Here is a 20,123-nt window from a genome sequence, read left to right on the forward strand (position 1 = left end):
TTGAATAGGAAGTCATATACTGGCAATCTAAATGTGACCTTGAAATTGACCTTTGACCTACTTTTAACCATGAACTGAACTTTGCAACTTTTTAATGCTTTTATTTTCAAAACTAGCAGAGATACGCCCATAGTTACTATTGAATTTGAATAGAAAGTCATACCAGGCAATTTACTGTGACCTTAAAATTGACCTTTGACCTACTTTTAACCCTGAACTGAACTTTGCAAATTTTGTTCCCTTTTATCTCCAAAACTGGCAGAGATAGGTCTATGGTTACTATTGAACTTGAATAGGAAGTCATATACTGGCAATCTAAATAGGACCTTGAAATTGACCCCTGACCTACTTTTCATCATGAATTGAACTTTGCAAATTTTGGTTCCCTTTTATCTCCAAAACTGGCAGAGATAGGTCCATAGTTACTATTTAATTTGAATATGAAGTCATATACTGGCAATCTAAATGTGACCTTGAAATTGACCTTTGACCTACTTTACACCATAAACTGAACTTTGCAACTTTTTAATGCTTTTATTTTCAAAACTGGCAGAGATGGGCCCATAGTTACTATTGAATTTGAATAGAAAGTCATACAAGGCAATCTAAGTGTGACCTGGAAATTGACCTTTGACCTACTTTTCATCATGATATAAAGTTTACAAATTTTGGTTCCCTTTTATCTCCAAAACTGGCAGAGATAGGTCCATAGTTACTATTGAACTTGAATAGGAAGTCATATACTGGCAATCTAATTGTGACCTTGAAATTGACCTTTGACCTACTTTTCATAATGAATTGAACTTTGCAAATTTCCGTTCCCTTTTATCTCCAAAACTGGCAGAGATAGGTCCACAGTTACTATTGAACTTGAATATGAAGTCATTAGAGGCAATTTACTGTGAGCTTAAAATTGACCTTTGACCTACTTTTAACCATGAATTTAACTTTGCAAATTTTGGTTCCCTTTTATTTCCAAAACTGACAAGATACGCCCATAGTTACTATTGAATTTGAATAGGAAGTCATATACTGGCAAATTAAGTGTGACCTTGAAATTTACGTTTGACATACTTTTTATCATGAATTGAAGTGTACACATTTTGGTTCCCTTTTATCTCCAAAACTGGCAGAGATGGGTCCATAGTTGCTATTGAACTTGAATAGGAAGTCATATACTGGAAATTTACTGTGACCTTGAAATTGACCTTTGACCTACCTTACTATGAACTGAACTTTGATTGTACCATTTTTAGTTATATATTTTTTTGCATATTTTGAGAATTCTTGTTGATTGCATTTTTTACAGCTTGGTTTTTACTGGTGGTGGTGTCCCTTTTTTGTGTGTGGGGGTCTATACGATCGCGCTTACCCCAGCTGGTGGTACAATATTTGGAGGCGGTATCGCCTCTCTGATCCTCTAGTTCATTTTTTTTTTGCACAATTTTGGTGACGTTTCCAAACCGTATTTTGTTTTACTTTAAATTTATTGAGTGACCTTGTTTGGTACAGAGGCATGTTGCTTTCGAAAATCGGCATGGTCGGCTTATATTCACGGTAATTATTCTGCTTTTTTTAAATTTTCAATTTTCGCACACTAGAATTTTCAGTGGCTTTTACATGTATATCCCATAGACCTGAATCACCTGCTAGCTTTTCAGTGTCCATGTACCTTTTAGGCAAGTGGCAACAACAAAAAAGTCTACTAAAGGTGAGGCTCGTTAGCCCCCGGGGCAAGTCTGCATTTCCCCTTATCTGAAAAGTATAACGATGGATCTCGCCCTCCCTAATTTTGACAGGCTACAAGATATGTTCTAGTGTACTAAAACATGACCCACAAGGCAGAACTCAATTTTTTTACCTTGGAAAGTAATTTCTGAAGTCTCAATTTGGTGTCTATTTTTGTGACTTGAGTATAGGTTTACAGCAAATTATTTACATGTATTTTAAATATGACTCTTACTACGTGACAAATTGCTGCTTAAGATAAGAATATTTAACAATCACGTGCTTTACAAAAAAATCAATTTGGGCAAGTTTACGGGGCTATAGGGCCCATATCTCAACTGTGGCTCTGATGAAGACCAGAGAAAAAAACGCTTTCATTCTTTAATGTAATAAAAAAAACTCTGTCAGAATAACCAGAGGTAGATAATTTTTGATTAATTGACAAATCACAAAATGAATTAAAAAAAACAACAACATATTTTGCAATATTTCGGTCAGAGCAACTTTGCTTTGGTTGTTGTTGTTGTTGTTGAGAAGCTCAGTTTTATTTTACAGATGCCTTTGAAGTCAATTTCTGTCACAAAAGTCAACCAATTGTTACCATATAGTTTCAAATAGTATAACTTAGAGAAATACCAAAAGACATCGATTCATTTTACCCAAAATATTACAGAACGATTTTTCTGCTTGCTTTCTGTTCTGTATATAAACGTTACAGATACATGTTAGTAAAGCCTACATGTAGGTCCCAACTACGTTTTGGACGCACGGTTTTTTGGTTCCTTGCGTCCGACTAGGACGTAGCTAGATCGCACGTAGTGGCTGTTGATCATGTCGAAAAGTTTCTACGTGCTGTTTGCGTCCTCCAAAAGTCGCACGATGGACGTGCTCCTCACGCACGAACTCCCACATTTTCCCCATATTTTTGGCCGTAGACAACACGTAGCCACCCGTACGTTCGGTTGGGACCTAGGCTTAAGTCAGATAAGAAATTTACGACCGCAATTTGAAGAAAAGTGCAGTTTAAAACTCTTCTATGGATGATCAAGTTTATTTTTTGGCATGACGACTTTACTTGGGGTCGCACAAAAACTAGTAGAAATGAATGGTTTATATGCGTTTTTGAGAATCCACGCTCCAACGCTGCCCGATTCAAACGTACACTGAAGAAGTTGTCACAGGCAAGCAATTCTGCTATGTGGTTTAATGCTGACTTCAAGGTTGCTTCTGTTACTCAGTTTTATGGAGTAAGGTGCACAGGAGTGGATAAAAGTATATTCTTCTTTTGAAATCTAGTATGTATGAGTACTTGCCCCACGGGATGTGCGCGTTTGCCTCGGATGTGGCATGTTCGCACACTTGGGATAGACAATATAAAATTGGATTTACACTGTAAAAAAGCACAGTGTACTTCTGATCCTAATACCACAATTAAGGCATATGAATAAACTTTATTCTAAAGAAATCTCGAAGCCTAAAGATAATAGTATTCGTTCCATGTCAATTTTTGCAAAAAAAAAAAAAAAAAAAAAAAAAAAGGGGAGCGAACGAACCCCGCCCTCCCCTGCTGTATGGACAAGAGGCATTGTATAATGTAACAATGTCTGTATTTTGTATTGAATCATTTCCGCGTAACGTTAAGTCTTAAGATTATTTTTTAAACACTCGTAAGCCAGCTAATTCCAAGAAACCACCTTAATACACACAACTTTATTGTTCAAGAGGGGCAACTTTGTGTCTCAAATTATTCCTATTATCCTCATTTAATGTCTTTAGTTAGGCTCCAGTAAAAGTATATGGTATTTGTCAAAGGTCCAAATAATTTTAAATGTTAGACAAATTGTAGAAATAAGAGTATTCATAGTCGTTTTTCGTTCTGGAGATTACCTGTTGAAGAAACTTATCAAATAATGTAGGTAGAATTCTAATTAATTGTTCTATTCTATAAAGTCGCTCTAACTTCACAAATGACATTTCCGACAACATCGCATTTTTGATCTTTCCACCTAACAAGAGGGAAGTTTTTAGTGTTAATGGCTCCACAGCTCTTAGCGGCATTAGTTGGATCGGTGTCCCCTCCACTTCCATCCCAGTTTATGTATCCTAAATCTGTCCATTGCCAGCTACCGGTGGTGAACTTCTCAAGTCCTATCCAATGCAGTATTAACGATGAGCTGCAATGATGTCACAAAACACATGCCCAGAAAGCTTATTTTCCGGCAAATTCAATAACGACGTTTGCGACAACCAACTTCGTTGGGGGTCATTTTATTTTTTGGAGAACGGACGAAAGTCGGTGCGCGCGCAGGATGTCATACATAAAAAAAAATGTGGACTAATAAAATATTTAATAATAACATTTAATAATAACACCGGACCCAAAATGAATACGTACCGGGTAGTTGTAGAAACACCACTGCCTATAAAGGGCTGCTGTAGACTGTTAACAAACGTACCGTTGTTGCATTTAAGAATATTTTGGAGAGCTTTGCAGTTTTCCTCAATGAATTATTAAACTTATTCTTTTGTATGCTTTTACAATTAAAATTGTAGTATTTTTTAAATTGAACTTAGACAGTTTTCAAGTAGTCTTAATATTGTACCTGCAAAAGTCGAAGACTTCAAAAATGTCTTAAGATTTTCAAAACACTCGTAAGCCAGCTTATTCTAAGAAACCAAAGATTTCACCTTGAAACTAACAAACTTTATTGTTCAAGAGGGGCAACTTTTTGTGTCAAATTATTCGTATTATCCTAATTTTATGTCTTTAGTTAGGCTCCAGTAATATTATACGGTATTTGTCGAAATAATTATAATTGATAGGCAAACTGTAGAAATAAGAGCATAAATACTCATTTTTCTTTCTGGAGATTACTTGTTGAAGAAACTTAGCAAAGAAAGTGAAGTTCGAATTCTGATTATTTGTTCGATTCTATAAAGCCGTTCTAACTTCACACATGACAATTCCGACAGCATCGCAGTTTTATTCTTATTTTAAATTTTTCCAAAATTTAGTAAAAAGGAAAATGTATTCATTTCTTCTTGATGGGCTTTGTAATCAAAAAGATATGATCAAAGTGTATTACAAATTTTGAATATTGATTTGTGTACACATGTTAGTAAATAGATAATGAATGTCAACCGATCTTGTAACCTGATTATTTTGAAAAAGACCAATTCTATAAAGACGCTGTTACTTGACAAATGACATTTCCGCTGGCATCGCAGGTTTGGTCTTTCCACTTAACAAGAGGAAAATTTTTAGTGTTAATGGCCCCACAGCTCTTAGCGGCATTGGTTGGATCAGTTCCCCCTCCACTTCCATCCCAGTTTATGTATCCTAAAGACGTGCCATCTGTCCATTGCCAGCTACCGGAGGTGAACTTCTCAAGTCCTATCCAGTGCAGGATTAACGATGAGCTGCAATAATGTCACAAAACACAATATTTCAAAAAAGAACTAAATAGAATATGAAGGGAAAATCCATTCTAAGCAGTCTTTATAACTGGCGGAGAGAAACAAATTTAAAACGCATTTCGCTAACCTGGTTGGAATAAGAATTTCTGCCTTGGCCTGCTCGTCTTCATTTAGTATAATGGCAAGAGTGGCCCCCGTCGCTTGCTGTGAACAAAAAGTACTGGCGGCGGCAAAGGTGATTCCAGTGTTGCCATTAGGTGTGAAATAATTCAAACATTTTGTACCATCGTTTGTGCTGAACCAAAATTCTGTTCCTGGTGGTCCCAAAATGCATGCTGCAGAAAAGGTGAAATACAATAAGCAAACTTACCAAACTTAAAATCATTTCATTGTAATAAGATCTTCAGGAGAATGAACCCGGTAAAAAATAAGACAAAGGTCTCACTGCGTTGTTTCTCCAACATCTGCAATGAAAGGGAGTGTAAAAATCCCTAAATTTTTTTCTTACTTCTGATATCATCACAAGTTGTGCCGTCGCCGCTAAAACCAACTTGGCAGGTGCAAGTGAAACTGCCCACGGTGTTGGTGCATGTGGCATTCTCAGCACAATCATCTGTGGCTAAGGCACATTCGTCTACATCGGCACACGCTGTGCCGTCGCCGGTGAAACCAGCTAGGCAGGTGCAGGTGAAACTGCCCACGGTGTTGGCGCATGTGGCATTCTCAGCGCAATCATCTGTGGCTAGGGCACATTCATCTATATCATCACACGTTGTTCCGTTGCCGGTGAAACCAGCCAGGCAGGTGCAGGTGAAACCGTCCACAGTGTTGGCGCAAGTTGCATTTTCAGCACAAGTATTGGAGAAACATTGGTTTTCGAACTGAGTGACCTTAGTTGGATTAAAAAAAATCAAATATAATTCAATATTGTGTTTTATATGTTTTTGAAAGTTAACTCCTGAAATTGGCTACATTAGTGTGCTAAATGTCAGTTTTAGCCAATATTTGTTGATAGTCACTTCCTGTAAAAATTATTTAAAAAATTTCCGACAATTTAGTATTCTCTTTTTCTAAATGGACGTTGTTGTCAAAAAATATGATCAAAGTGCATTACAAATTTAGAACATTGATTTGTGTACACATGTTAGTAAGTAGATAGTGAATGTCAACCGATCTTGTAACCTGATTACTTTGAAAAAGACCAATTCTATTAAGGCGCTGTTACTTGACAAATGACATTTCCGCTGGCATCGCAGGTTTGGTCTTTCCACTTAACAAGAGGAAAATTTTTAGTGTTAATGGCCCCACAGCTCTTAGCGGCATTAGTTGGATCAGTTCCCCCTCCGCTTCCATCCCAATTTATGTATCCTAAAGACGTGCCATCTGTCCATTGCCAGCTACCGGTGGTGAACTTCTCAAGTCCTATCCAGTGCAGGATTAACGATGAGCTGCAATGATTTCACAAAACACAATATTTCAAAAAAGAACTAAATAAAATATAAAGCGAAATCCATTCTAAGCACTCTTTATAAATGATGGAGAAAAACAAATTTCAAACGCATTTGCTTACCTGGTTGGAATAAGGCTTTCTGCCTTGTTTTGCTCGTCTTGGTTTAGTATAATGGCAAGAGTGGCCCCCGTCGCTTGTTGTGTACAAAAAGTACTGGCGGCGGCAAAGGTGATTCCAGTGTTGCCATTAGGAGTAAAATAATTCAAACATTTTGTACCATCGTTTGTGCTGAACCAAAATTCTGTTCCTGGTGGTCCAACAATGCAAGCTGCAGAAAAGGTGAAAAACTACTTGGAAACTTAAAATGATTTCATTATATGAACACAATGTAGCTTCAATACAGTTGAAAAGACAGAAAAGTAGCTCATGGCCACATTTAACCACGCTATTTCCACAAAACTTTATATCCAGAACTGTTTGGATCATTTCAAGTGCTGATTTGACAGATTCTCATCAAGGTAAAAAGAATATAGGAAAGAAGATATTAATTTTATTGTATGAACACAGTGTGACTAAAATGAAGTTAATAAGATTTTCAGAAGTGTTTACAAGGAAGAAAGAAAACAAAGGTCACATTTTACCACCGACAAAAGAAGAGTTCCATGAGAAAAATAAGATTCAAATATCAAATATTCAAGTCTCCTAGAGCTGCAAAAAAAAAAAAAAAAAAAAACGTGTAAATATCGCTACAGAAAAAAGAATAAATTATTTGAAAAGCCTTACTTCTGATATCATCACAATTTGTGCCGTCCCCGCTAAAACCAACTAGACAGGTGCAAGTGAAACTCCCTACAGTGTTGGCGCATGTGGCATTCACAGCGCAATCGTCTGTGGCTAAAGCACATTCGTCTACATCGGCACACGCTGTGCCGTCGCCGGTGAAACCAGCTAGGCAGGTGCAGGTGAAACTGCCCACGGTGTTGGCGCATGTGGCATTCTCAGCGCAATCATCTGTGGCTAGGGCACATTCGTCTACATCGGCACACACTGTGCCGTCGCCGGTGAAACCAGCTAGGCAGGTGCAGGTGAAACTGCCCACGGTGTTGGCGCATGTGGCATTCTCAGCGCAATCATCTGTGGCTAGGGCACATTCGTCTACATCGGCACACGCTGTGCCGTCGCCGGTGAAACCAGCTAGGCAGGTGCAGGTGAAACTGCCCACGGTGTTGGCGCATGTGGCATTCTCAGCGCAATCATCTATGGCTAGGGCACATTCGTCTACATCGGCACACGCTGTGCCGTCGCCAGTAAAACCAGCCAGGCAGGTGCAGGTGAAACTGCCCACGGTGTTGGCACATGTGGCATTCTCAGCGCAATCATCTGTGGCTAGGGCACATTCGTCTTCATCGGCACACGCTGTGCCGTCGCCGGTGAAACCAGCTAGGCAGGTGCAGGTGAAACTGCCCACGGTGTTGGCGCATGTGGCATTCTCAGCGCAATCATCTGTGGCTAGGGCACATTCGTCTACATCGGCACACGCTGTGCCGTCGCCGGTGAAACCAGTTAGGCAGGTGCAGGTGAAACTGCCCACGGTGTTGGCGCATGTGGCATTCTCATCGCAATCATCTGTGGCTAGGGCACATTCGTCTACATCGGCACACGCTGTGCCGTCGCCGGTGAAACCAGCCAGGCAGGTGCAGGTGAAACTGCCCACGGTGTTGGCGCATGTGGTATTCTCAGCGCAATCATTTGTGGCTAGGGCACATTCGTCTACATCGGCACACGCTGTGCCGTCGCCGGTGAAACCAGCTAGGCAGGTGCAGGTGAAGCTGCCCACGGTGTTGGCGCATGTGGCATTCTCAGCGCAATCATTTGTGGCTAGGGCACATTCGTCTACATCGGCACACGCTGTGCCGTCGCCGGTGAAACCAGCTAGGCAGGTGCAGGTGAAACTGCCCACGGTGTTGGCGCATGTGGCATTCTCATCGCAATCATCTGTGGCTAGGGCACATTCGTCTACATCGGCACACGCTGTGCCGTCGCCGGTGAAATCAGCTAGGCAGGTGCAGGTGAAACTGCCCACGGTGTTGGCGCATGTGGCATTCTCAGCGCAATTATCTGTGGCTAGGGCACATTCGTCTACATCGGCACACACTGTGCCGTCGCCGGTGAAACCAGCTAGGCAGGTGCAGGTGAAACTGCCCACGGTGTTGGCGCATGTGGAATTCTCAGCGCAATCATTTGTGGCTAGGGCACATTCGTCTACATCGGCACACGCTGTGCCGTCGCCGGTGAAACCAGCTAGGCAGGTGCAGGTGAAACTGCCCACGGTGTTGGCGCATGTGGCATTCTCATCGCAATCATCTGTGGCTAGGGCACATTCGTCTACATCGGCACACGTTGTGCCGTCGCCGGTGAAACCAGCTAGGCAGGTGCAGGTGAAACTGCCCACGATGTTGGCGCATGTGGCATTCTCAGCGCAATCATCTGTGGCTAGGGCACATTCGTCTACATCGGCACACGCTGTGCCGTCGCCGGTGAAACCAGCTAGGCAGGTGCAGGTGAAACTGCCCACGGTGTTGGCGCATGTGGCATTCTCAGCGCAATCATCTGGGGCTAGGGCACATTCGTCTACATCGGCACACGCTGTGCCATCGCCGGTGAAACCAGCTAGGCAGGTGCAGGTGAAACTGCCCACGGTGTTGGCGCATGTGGCATTCTCAGCGCAATCATCTGTGGCTAGGGCACATTCGTCTACATCGGCACACGCTGTGCCGTCGCCGGTGAAACCAGCTAGGCAGGTGCAGGTGAAACTGCCCACGGTGTTGGCGCATGTGGCATTCTCAGCGCAATAATCTGTGGCTAGGGCACATTCGTCTATATCGGCACACGCTGTGCCGTCGCCGGTGAAACCAGCTAGGCAGGTGCAGGTGAAACTGCCCACGGTGTTGGCGCATGTGGCATTCTCATCGCAATCATCTGTGGCTAGGGCACATTCGTCTACATCGGCACACGCTGTGCCGTCGCCGGTGAAACCAGCTAGGCAGGTGCAGGTGAAACTGCCCACGGTGTTGGCACATGTGGCATTCTCAGCGCAATCATCTGTGGCTAGGGCACATTCGTCTACATCGGCACACGCTGTGCCGTCGCCGGTGAAACCAGCTAGGCAGGTGCAGGTGAAACTGCCCACGGTGTTGGCGCATGTGGCATTCTCAGCGCAATCATTTGTGGCTAGGGCACATTCGTCTACATCGGCACACGCTGTGCCGTCGCCGGTGAAACCAGCTAGGCAGGTGCAGGTGAAACTGCCCACGGTGTTGGCGCATGTGGCATTCTCAGCGCAATCATCTGTGGCTAGGGCACATTCGTCTACATCGGCACACGCTGTGCCGTCGCCGGTGAAACCAGCTAGGCAGGTGCAGGTGAAACTGCCCACGGTGTTGGCGCATGTGGCATTCTCAGCGCAATCATCTGTGGCTAGGGCACATTCGTCTACATCGGCACACGCTGTGCCGTCGCCGGTGAAACCAGCTAGGCAGGTGCAGGTGAAACTGCCCACGGTGTTGGCGCATGTGGCATTCTCATCGCAATCATCTGTGGCTAGGGCACATTCGTCTACATCGGCACACGCTGTGCCGTCGCCGGTGAAACCAGCAAGGCAGGTGCAGGTGAAACTGCCCACGGTGTTGGCGCATGTGGAATTCTCAGCGCAATCATCTGTGGCTAGGGCACATTCGTCTACATCGGCACACGCTGTGCCGTCGCCGGTGAAACCAGCTAGGCAGGTGCAGGTGAAACTGCCCACGGTGTTGGCGCATGTGGCATTCTCATCGCAATCATCTGCGGCTAGGGCACATTCGTCTACATCGGCACACGCTGTGCCGTCGCCGGTGAAACCAGCCAGGCAGGTGCAGGTGAAACTGCCCACGGTGTTGGCACATGTGGCATTCTCAGCGCAATCATCTGTGGCTAGGGCACATTCGTCTACATCAGCACACGCTGTGCCGTCGCCGGTGAAACCAGCTAGGCAGGTGCAGGTGAAACTGCCCACGGTGTTGGCGCATGTGGCATTCTCAGCGCAATCATCTGTGGCTAGGGCACATTCGTCTACATCGGCACACGCTGTGCCGTCGCCGGTGAAACCAGTTAGGCAGGTGCAGGTGAAACTGCCCACGGTGTTGGCGCATGTGGCATTCTCATCGCAATCATCTGTGGCTAGGGCACATTCGTCTACATCGGCACACGCTGTGCCGTCGCCGGTGAAACCAGCCAGGCAGGTGCAGGTGAAACTGCCCACGGTGTTGGCGCATGTGGTATTCTCAGCGCAATCATTTGTGGCTAGGGCACATTCGTCTACATCGGCACACGCTGTGCCGTCGCCGGTGAAACCAGCTAGGCAGGTGCAGGTGAAGCTGCCCACGGTGTTGGCGCATGTGGCATTCTCAGCGCAATCATTTGTGGCTAGGGCACATTCGTCTACATCGGCACACGCTGTGCCGTCGCCGGTGAAACCAGCTAGGCAGGTGCAGGTGAAACTGCCCACGGTGTTGGCGCATGTGGCATTCTCATCGCAATCATCTGTGGCTAGGGCACATTCGTCTACATCGGCACACGTTGTGCCGTCGCCGGTGAAATCAGCTAGGCAGGTGCAGGTGAAACTGCCCACGGTGTTGGCGCATGTGGCATTCTCAGCGCAATTATCTGTGGCTAGGGCACATTCGTCTACATCGGCACACACTGTGCCGTCGCCGGTGAAACCAGCTAGGCAGGTGCAGGTGAAACTGCCCACGGTGTTGGCGCATGTGGAATTCTCAGCGCAATCATTTGTGGCTAGGGCACATTCGTCTACATCGGCACACGCTGTGCCGTCGCCGGTGAAACCAGCTAGGCAGGTGCAGGTGAAACTGCCCACGGTGTTGGCGCATGTGGCATTCTCATCGCAATCATCTGTGGCTAGGGCACATTCGTCTACATCGGCACACGTTGTGCCGTCGCCGGTGAAACCAGCTAGGCAGGTGCAGGTGAAACTGCCCACGATGTTGGCGCATGTGGCATTCTCAGCGCAATCATCTGTGGCTAGGGCACATTCGTCTACATCGGCACACGCTGTGCCGTCGCCGGTGAAACCAGCTAGGCAGGTGCAGGTGAAACTGCCCACGGTGTTGGCGCATGTGGCATTCTCAGCGCAATCATCTGGGGCTAGGGCACATTCGTCTACATCGGCACACGCTGTGCCATCGCCGGTGAAACCAGCTAGGCAGGTGCAGGTGAAACTGCCCACGGTGTTGGCGCATGTGGCATTCTCAGCGCAATCATCTGTGGCTAGGGCACATTCGTCTACATCGGCACACGCTGTGCCGTCGCCGGTGAAACCAGCTAGGCAGGTGCAGGTGAAACTGCCCACGGTGTTGGCGCATGTGGCATTCTCAGCGCAATCATCTGTGGCTAGGGCACATTCGTCTACATCGGCACACGCTGTGCCGTCGCCGGTGAAACCAGCTAGGCAGGTGCAGGTGAAACTGCCCACGGTGTTGGCGCATGTGGCATTCTCATCGCAATCATCTGTGGCTAGGGCACATTCGTCTACATCGGCACACGCTGTGCCGTCGCCGGTGAAACCAGCTAGGCAGGTGCAGGTGAAACTGCCCACGGTGTTGGCACATGTGGCATTCTCAGCGCAATCATCTGTGGCTAGGGCACATTCGTCTACATCGGCACACGCTGTGCCGTCGCCGGTGAAACCAGCTAGGCAGGTGCAGGTGAAACTGCCCACGGTGTTGGCGCATGTGGCATTCTCAGCGCAATCATTTGTGGCTAGGGCACATTCGTCTACATCGGCACACGCTGTGCCGTCGCCGGTGAAACCAGCTAGGCAGGTGCAGGTGAAACTGCCCACGGTGTTGGCGCATGTGGCATTCTCAGCGCAATCATCTGTGGCTAGGGCACATTCGTCTACATCGGCACACGCTGTGCCGTCGCCGGTGAAACCAGCTAGGCAGGTGCAGGTGAAACTGCCCACGGTGTTGGCGCATGTGGCATTCTCAGCGCAATCATCTGTGGCTAGGGCACATTCGTCTACATCGGCACACGCTGTGCCGTCGCCGGTGAAACCAGCTAGGCAGGTGCAGGTGAAACTGCCCACGGTGTTGGCGCATGTGGCATTCTCATCGCAATCATCTGTGGCTAGGGCACATTCGTCTACATCGGCACACGCTGTGCCGTCGCCGGTGAAACCAGCAAGGCAGGTGCAGGTGAAACTGCCCACGGTGTTGGCGCATGTGGAATTCTCAGCGCAATCATCTGTGGCTAGGGCACATTCGTCTACATCGGCACACGCTGTGCCGTCGCCGGTGAAACCAGCTAGGCAGGTGCAGGTGAAACTGCCCACGGTGTTGGCGCATGTGGCATTCTCATCGCAATCATCTGCGGCTAGGGCACATTCGTCTACATCGGCACACGCTGTGCCGTCGCCGGTGAAACCAGCCAGGCAGGTGCAGGTGAAACTGCCCACGGTGTTGGCACATGTGGCATTCTCAGCGCAATCATCTGTGGCTAGGGCACATTCGTCTACATCAGCACACGCTGTGCCGTCGCCGGTGAAACCAGCTAGGCAGGTGCAGGTGAAACTGCCCACGGTGTTGGCGCATGTGGCATTCTCAGCGCAATCATTTGTGGCTAGGGCACATTCGTCTACATCGGCACACGCTGTGCCGTCGCCGGTGAAACCAGCTAGGCAGGTGCAGGTGAAACTGCCCACGGTGTTGGCGCATGTGGCATTCTCAGCGCAATCATCTGTGGCTAGGGCACATTCGTCTACATCGGCACACGCTGTGCCGTCGCCGGTGAAACCAGCTAGGCAGGTGCAGGTGAAACTGCCCACGGTGTTGGCGCATGTGGCATTCTCATCGCAATCATCTGTGGCTAGGGCACATTCGTCTACATCGGCACACGCTGTGCCGTCGCCGGTGAAACCAGCTAGGCAGGTGCAGGTGAAACTGCCCACGGTGTTGGCGCATGTGGCATTCTCAGTGCAATCATCTGTGGCTAGGGCACATTCGTCTACATCGGCACACGCTGTGCCGTCGCCGGTGAAACCAGCAAGGCAGGTGCAGGTGAAACTGCCCACGGTGTTGGCGCATGTGGAATTCTCAGCGCAATCATCTGTGGCTAGGGCACATTCGTCTACATCGGCACACGCTGTGCCGTCGCCGGTGAAACCAGCTAGGCAGGTGCAGGTGAAACTGCCCACGGTGTTGGCGCATGTGGCATTCTCATCGCAATCATCTGTGGCTAGGGCACATTCGTCTACATCGGCACACGCTGTGCCGTCGCCGGTGAAACCAGCCAGGCAGGTGCAGGTGAAACTGCCCACGGTGTTGGCACATGTGGCATTCTCAGCGCAATCATCTGTGGCTAGGGCACATTCGTCTACATCGGAACACGCTGTGCCGTCGCCGGTGAAACCAGCTAGGCAGGTGCAGGTGAAACTGCCCACGGTGTTGGCGCATGTGGCATTCTCAGCGCAATCATCTGTGGCTAGGGCACATTCGTCTACATCGGCACACGCTGTGCCGTCGCCGGTGAAACCAGCCAGGCAGGTGCAGGTGAAACTGCCCACGGTGTTGGCGCATGTGGCATTCTCAGCGCAATCATTTGTGGCTAGGGCACATTCGTCTACCTCGGCACACGCTGTGCCGTCGCCGGTGAAACCAGCCAGGCAGGTGCAGGTGAAACTGCCCACGGTGTTGGCACATGTGGCATTCTCAGCGCAATCATCTGTGGCTAGGGCACATTCGTCTACATCGGCACACACTGTGCCGTCGCCGGTGAAACCAGCTAGGCAGGTGCAGGTGAAACTGCCCACGGTGTTGGCGCATGTGGAATTCTCAGCGCAATCATCTGTGGCTAGGGCACATTCGTCTACATCGGCACACGCTGTGCCGTCGCCGGTGAAACCAGCCAGGCAGGTGCAGGTGAAACTGCCCACGGTGTTGGCGCATGTGGCATTCTCAGCGCAATCATTTGTGGCTAGGGCACATTCGTCTACCTCGGCACACGCTGTGCCGTCGCCGGTGAAACCAGCTAGGCAGGTGCAGGTGAAACTGCCCACGGTGTTGGCGCATGTGGCATTTTCAGCGCAATCATCTGTGGCTAGGGCACAGTCGTCTACATCGGCACACACTGTGCCGTCGCCGGTGAAACCAGCTAGGCAGGTGCAGGTGAAACTGCCCACGGTGTTGGCGCATGTGGAATTCTCATCGCAATCATCTGTGGCTAGGGCACATTCGTCTACATCGGCACACGCTGTGCCGTCGCCGGTGAAACCAGCTAGGCAGGTGCAGGTGAAACTGCCCACGGTGTTGGCGCATGTGGCATTCTCAGCGCAATCATCTGTGGCTAGGGCACATTCGTCTACATCGGCACACGCTGTGCCGTCGCCGGTGAAACCAGCTAGGCAGGTGCAGGTGAAACTGCCCACGGTGTTGGCGCATGTGGCATTTTCAGCGCAATCATCTGTGGCTAGGGCACAGTCGTCTACATCGGCACACGCTGTGCCGTCGCCGGTGAAACCAGCTAGGCAGGTGCAGGTGAAACTGCCCACGGTGTTGGCGCATGTGGCATTCTCATCGCAATCATCTGTGGCTAGGGCACATTCGTCTACATCGGCACACGCTGTGCCGTCGCCGTTGAAACCAGCAAGGCAGGTGCAGGTGAAACTGCCCACGGTGTTGGCGCATGTGGAATTCTCAGCGCAATCATCTATGGCTAGGGCACATTCGTCTACATCGGCACACGCTGTGCTGTCGCTGGTGAAACCAGCTAGGCAGGTGCAGGTGAAACTGCCCACGGTGTTGGCGCATGTGGCATTCTCATCGCAATCATCTGTGGCTAGGGCACATTCGTCTACATCGGCACACGCTGTGCCGTCGCCGGTGAAACCAGCCAGGCAGGTGCAGGTGAAACTGCCCACGGTGTTGGCACATGTGGCATTCTCAGCGCAATCATCTGTGGCTAGGGCACATTCGTCTACATCGGCACACGCTGTGCCGTCGCCGGTGAAACCAGCTAGGCAGGTGCAGTTGAAACTGCCCACGGTGTTGGCGCATGTGGCATTCTCAGCGCAATCATCTGTGGCTAGGGCACATTCGTCTACATCGGCACACGCTGTGCCGTCGCCGGTGAAACCAGCTAGGCAGGTGCAGGTGAAACTGCCCACGGAGTTGGCGCATGTGGCATTCTCAGCGCAATCATCTGTGGCTAGGGCACATTCGTCTACATCGGCACACGCTGTGCCGTCGCCGGTGAAACCAGCTAGGCAGGTGCAGGTGAAACTGCCCACGGTGTTGGCGCATGTGGCATCCTCAGCGCAATCATCTGTGGCTAGGGCACATTCGTCTACATCGGCACACGCTGTGCCGTCGCCGGTGAAACCAGCTAGGCAGGTGCAGGTGAAACTGCCCACGGTGTTGGCGCATGTGGCATTCTCAGCGCAATCATCTGTGGCTAGGGCACATTCGTCTACATCGGCACACGCTGTGCCGTCGCCGGTGAAACCAGCTAGGCAGGTGCAGGTGAAACTGCCCACGGTGTTGGCGCATGTGGCATTCTCAGCGCAATCATCTGTGGCTAGGGCACATTCGTCTACATCGCCACACGCTGTGCCGTCGCCGGTGAAACCAGCTAGGCAGGTGCAGGTGAAACTGCCCACGGTGTTGGCGCATGTGGCATTCTCATCGCAATCATCTGTGGCTAGGGCACATGCGTCTACATCGGCACACGCTATGCCGTCGCCGGTGAAACCAGCTAGGCAGGTGCAGGTGAAACTGCCCACGGTGTTGGAGCATGTGGCATTCTCAGCGCAATCATCTGTGGCTAGGGCACATTCGTCTACATCGGCACACGCTGTGCCGTCGCCGGTGAAACCAGCTAGGCAGGTGCAGGTGAAACTGCCCACGGTGTTGGCGCATGTGGCATTCTCAGCGCAATCATCTGTGGCTAGGGCACATTCGTCTACATCGGCACACGCTGTGCCGTCGCCGGTGAAACCAGCTAGGCAGGTGCAGGTGAAACTGCCCACGGTGTTGGCGCATGTGGCATTCTCAGCGCAAACATCTGTGGCTAGGGCACATTCGTCTACATCGGCACACGCTGTGCCGTCGCCGGTGAATCCGTCTTTGCACGCGCACGTGAAACTGCCCACAGTGTTTGTGCATAAAGCATTTTGATTGCAGTTATTTGATGTAATGGTATTCAGAGGAAACGTGGCTGTTGTACCTGCAATTATTGCCTGTGTTGATTTCGGTGTAGGCGGTGGGGTTGTAATTACACGTACCACTGTAGTTGTCCTTATTGTTGGCCACCAGTTTTGACGTACCATTGAACCAAATTGGATTAATTGTCTTTTCCTTCTTTTAACAAGTCCACGACGCTCTAATTTTTTGAGGACGTGAGTTTCACCGATGGATCTTCGCCTACGATCATTTAAGTCCTGTGATGTAGATGTATTGTTAAGTGCACATTCGTCTATATCCTCACACGTTGTGCCATCACCAGTAAAACCGTTGAGGCACGTGCATATATAGCTACCCACAGTGTTAGCACACGTGGAATTTTCTGTGCAGTTATCGATATCCAGAGAACACTCGTCTATATCATCAACACATTGATAACTGCCTATAGTGTTGATACATTGTTGGTTTGGACAAGGGGAATTGGCACATTCGTCGACATCTGTAATAAAACGTTTACCACCAATTGAATATCAATATATTATCTCTTGCCTGCATGCCTGCCTGCTTGCCTATCTATCTATCTATCTATCTATCTATCTATCTGTCTATCTATCTATCACATTATTACGGCATAACATAAAATGATATACACTTTTATTTAATAAGCAAAACTTAAATTGGATTACCCTATTGTCACATTGTACATTATCTTGTCAAGAAATGTAAATTATTTAAAATAACAGAGAGAGAGAGAGAGAGAGAGAGAGAGGAGGAGAGAAAAATGACTCCCCAGACCTGTACACGTAGTTCCGTCCCCAGTAAATCCGTTTCTACATACACAAGTACAACCTGTTGTTGGTGTCTGTGCGGGATTCGACTGGCACGAGCTAAATAAAAAGGAACACAGGATCCCGTTCCCCAACAGATGGTTGTTGAGGAATAACCCTGTGTTTGAAACACACTCTGCGTTTTCATCGCATGTTTGAGCAATGGACCCTGAAACACATGTACAATATAAATACTTCACAAGTAAATGTTATATATTGTCTTTAGCGGAAGTTGACAGTCGCTGTTCAGATGAGCTTCTGTATATTATCTGAAATGTATACATAACATTTACCCCTGTTCACGTGCTCACATTTTTGTAGTCTTGATTTAACCCCCTCCCCCACACAATACGTAAAATATTTTTGTACGAAAAGGAGAGGAATATCGTATTTTTGTAGATTAAGGCACATGTAGCCTATTTTACCCTGAGGACGATTCTAGACGGAATGACCGCTTTGGATGTTGATGTCCGGTGTTTTTATATAAGAAAATTTTTGGGAATAAAATGCACCAAACAATAAACACTGACATGTAATTGTTTAATAATAAACACCAATCCCAGAGCTTGTTTTACAATATCGATGCAGTTTTAGGTAAGGGCCTAAATGAGAAAAGCCGATTCTGCGTTGTTAGTTTAAAATTCAAAGTTTGAAAACAATGGGTGCAATTTAGAGAACAAGCAGTGAATGGGTTACATAATATTCAATGTAAATGAAAATGTAGATAAATCAATTGAATTGATGCTGGTTCTAATGTTGTAAAGATTAAGAAAAAATAAAGAAAAACAATTAAATAAATTTAGATGCAGTACGTTACGTTTTGAGTAAGATAGGCTCCAGTCAGCAACAATTCACTAGACTTTTGTAAGAGTTATGTCTGTTTTAAAGATACCCTAAACGGGACCTACTCGCCAAAGAGAATTTTTCTCTTGAAGAGGGCATTTTTCTCTTACCCAGGAATTATTGCTCGATCTGTCCAGTTGAATTTGATGTTTTATTACATGTTTTGTTAAAAAAAGTCAGTTTTAAATGACTGGGTAGTCATGTAGGAGGCCATGTCTTACTGTATATTTCAGAAAGACAACTAGGCGTCAGCTTATTTTATTTGAGGGGTTTTATTAATTTTAGGGTTTAAATTTGGGGGAACTGGAGCTCTGTGAATGAATAAAGAATAACAAAAAGAAATACATGTTTATAATGATTTAAAAGATGACAAAAGCATTAACTCTATCTAAGCTATTGGATCTTAAGCTTTAAAGGGGTTAAGGTGCTAAGACATTGAAGGTAGTATCATAACCGTATTTCTCGCTGTAAAGTTCCGGCGTTAAGATGTGTTATCGGCAATACATATGTACAACTATACCGCTGCTGCCTCCAGCAAATATTGCTCACACATGTCAGAAAAACAACCTGGGTGGAGTTAAACACTTATATTACTCAAGTATTATCGCAGTGGGCGTATCACGCGCGTTAAAGACGGTAACACGAGTGACCATAAATTTGAAATATGGTACTTTTTTTCTTAGTTTAATGCTCAGTCAATTGCAGATTTTTTAAATGGATTCCTGCTTTTTTTTTTTTACAAAACCTTTATTTTGTTGTATGAAACATATATTCCGCGTTTTAGAGATTATCCATAGGAGCTGGCACAAGTGATATATACATTTCATACAGATATCGCGCTTGATATAAACAATATATAAGGATAAAATTAGAAGTATCTTGGCTCTTGCTTAAACAATTCATAATTAAATCAGCAAATTCTTAATCAGATCTGTTACTTGTTTTTAGTTATTTTGGCATTGTGTAAAATCGACCCACAAGTTTGCGTTACATCCCATTATTAGCTGTTACTGATGAACATGTAACAAGGCATCTATACGTGAGTAAGTTTGGATAATAAGGGGAACTCGACTATCGCGTTTAATTCTCTTTAAAACATTTTTGGAACAAAGAACGATAAATATATCCTAATATTGACCCAAAGGATGCATTTCTATTCGTTTATCAACGGACCCCTTTTTACGTAATATACAGACTTGACATTTAATATGGAATATTTCAGTTTTAAAGGTATACCTAGTTAAAAAATGCTTTCTTTTTTCAAAAAAACTCAGATCTCACATAAGATATCTGACTGGAGAAGTATGAAGTCAGGTGTGTCGCTACCAATTAACTGACTACCAAGTCTGTTGCACTGCTGCATTGTGTAATATGCAGTGATTTAATTGGCTGGTGCTCCTTTGGGCTGGTCAAAGCTTGGCTTTGATGAAGCATGGTTCTGTCAAAAAAGTATCCATGTGTCGGCAACTACTGTATCGAAGAATTTGAAATTTTGCATGCAAACGGACCGTTGCATTGCGTAACATGAATTAAGCAGTGTTTTTTAAAATTGTTTAGCTGTGCCAGAATGGCGCGAAAAAGACAGACATTGCCAGACAGATTATTGTGTCAAACGGAATGGTCTGC

General features: G+C 46.8%; 1 protein-coding gene across 1 annotated transcript; it reads right to left on the reverse strand.

Moving 5' to 3' along the window:
- Window positions 1–4,692: 4,692 nt before the first annotated feature.
- On the reverse strand, window positions 4,693–18,399 carry LOC106167463 (uncharacterized). Its single transcript, XM_087013296.1, has 7 exons — window positions 17,623–18,399; window positions 7,379–17,326; window positions 6,716–6,923; window positions 6,371–6,593; window positions 5,654–6,035; window positions 5,273–5,480; window positions 4,693–5,148 (listed from the first exon to the last, which is right to left on the reverse strand). Exons 2-7 carry the CDS (start codon window positions 16,971–16,973, stop codon window positions 4,908–4,910), a joined length of 10,857 nt encoding a protein of 3,618 aa, XP_086869422.1. The 5' UTR covers window positions 16,974–17,326; window positions 17,623–18,399; the 3' UTR covers window positions 4,693–4,907.
- Between the last annotated feature and the right edge of the window lie 1,724 nt (window positions 18,400–20,123).

This window comes from Lingula anatina, chromosome 5 (assembly GCF_051362555.1).
Source record: "Lingula anatina isolate TDL-2025a chromosome 5, LinAna3.0, whole genome shotgun sequence".
NCBI lineage: Eukaryota > Metazoa > Brachiopoda > Lingulata > Lingulida > Lingulidae > Lingula > Lingula anatina.

Excerpts from the sequence above, each read along its gene's own strand:
- LOC106167463 (XM_087013296.1), bottom strand. The coding sequence starts at position 16,973 with ATGGTACGTCAAAACTGGTGGCCAACAATAAGGACAACTACAGTGGTA. Across the intron at positions 6,594-6,715 it reads GAAAGCCTTATTCCAACCAG|CTCATCGTTAATCCTGCACT; the intron begins GTAAGCAAATGC and ends AAATCATTGCAG. Across the intron at positions 6,036-6,370 it reads GCGGAAATGTCATTTGTCAA|GTCACTCAGTTCGAAAACCA; the intron begins GTAACAGCGCCT and ends AATCCAACTAAG.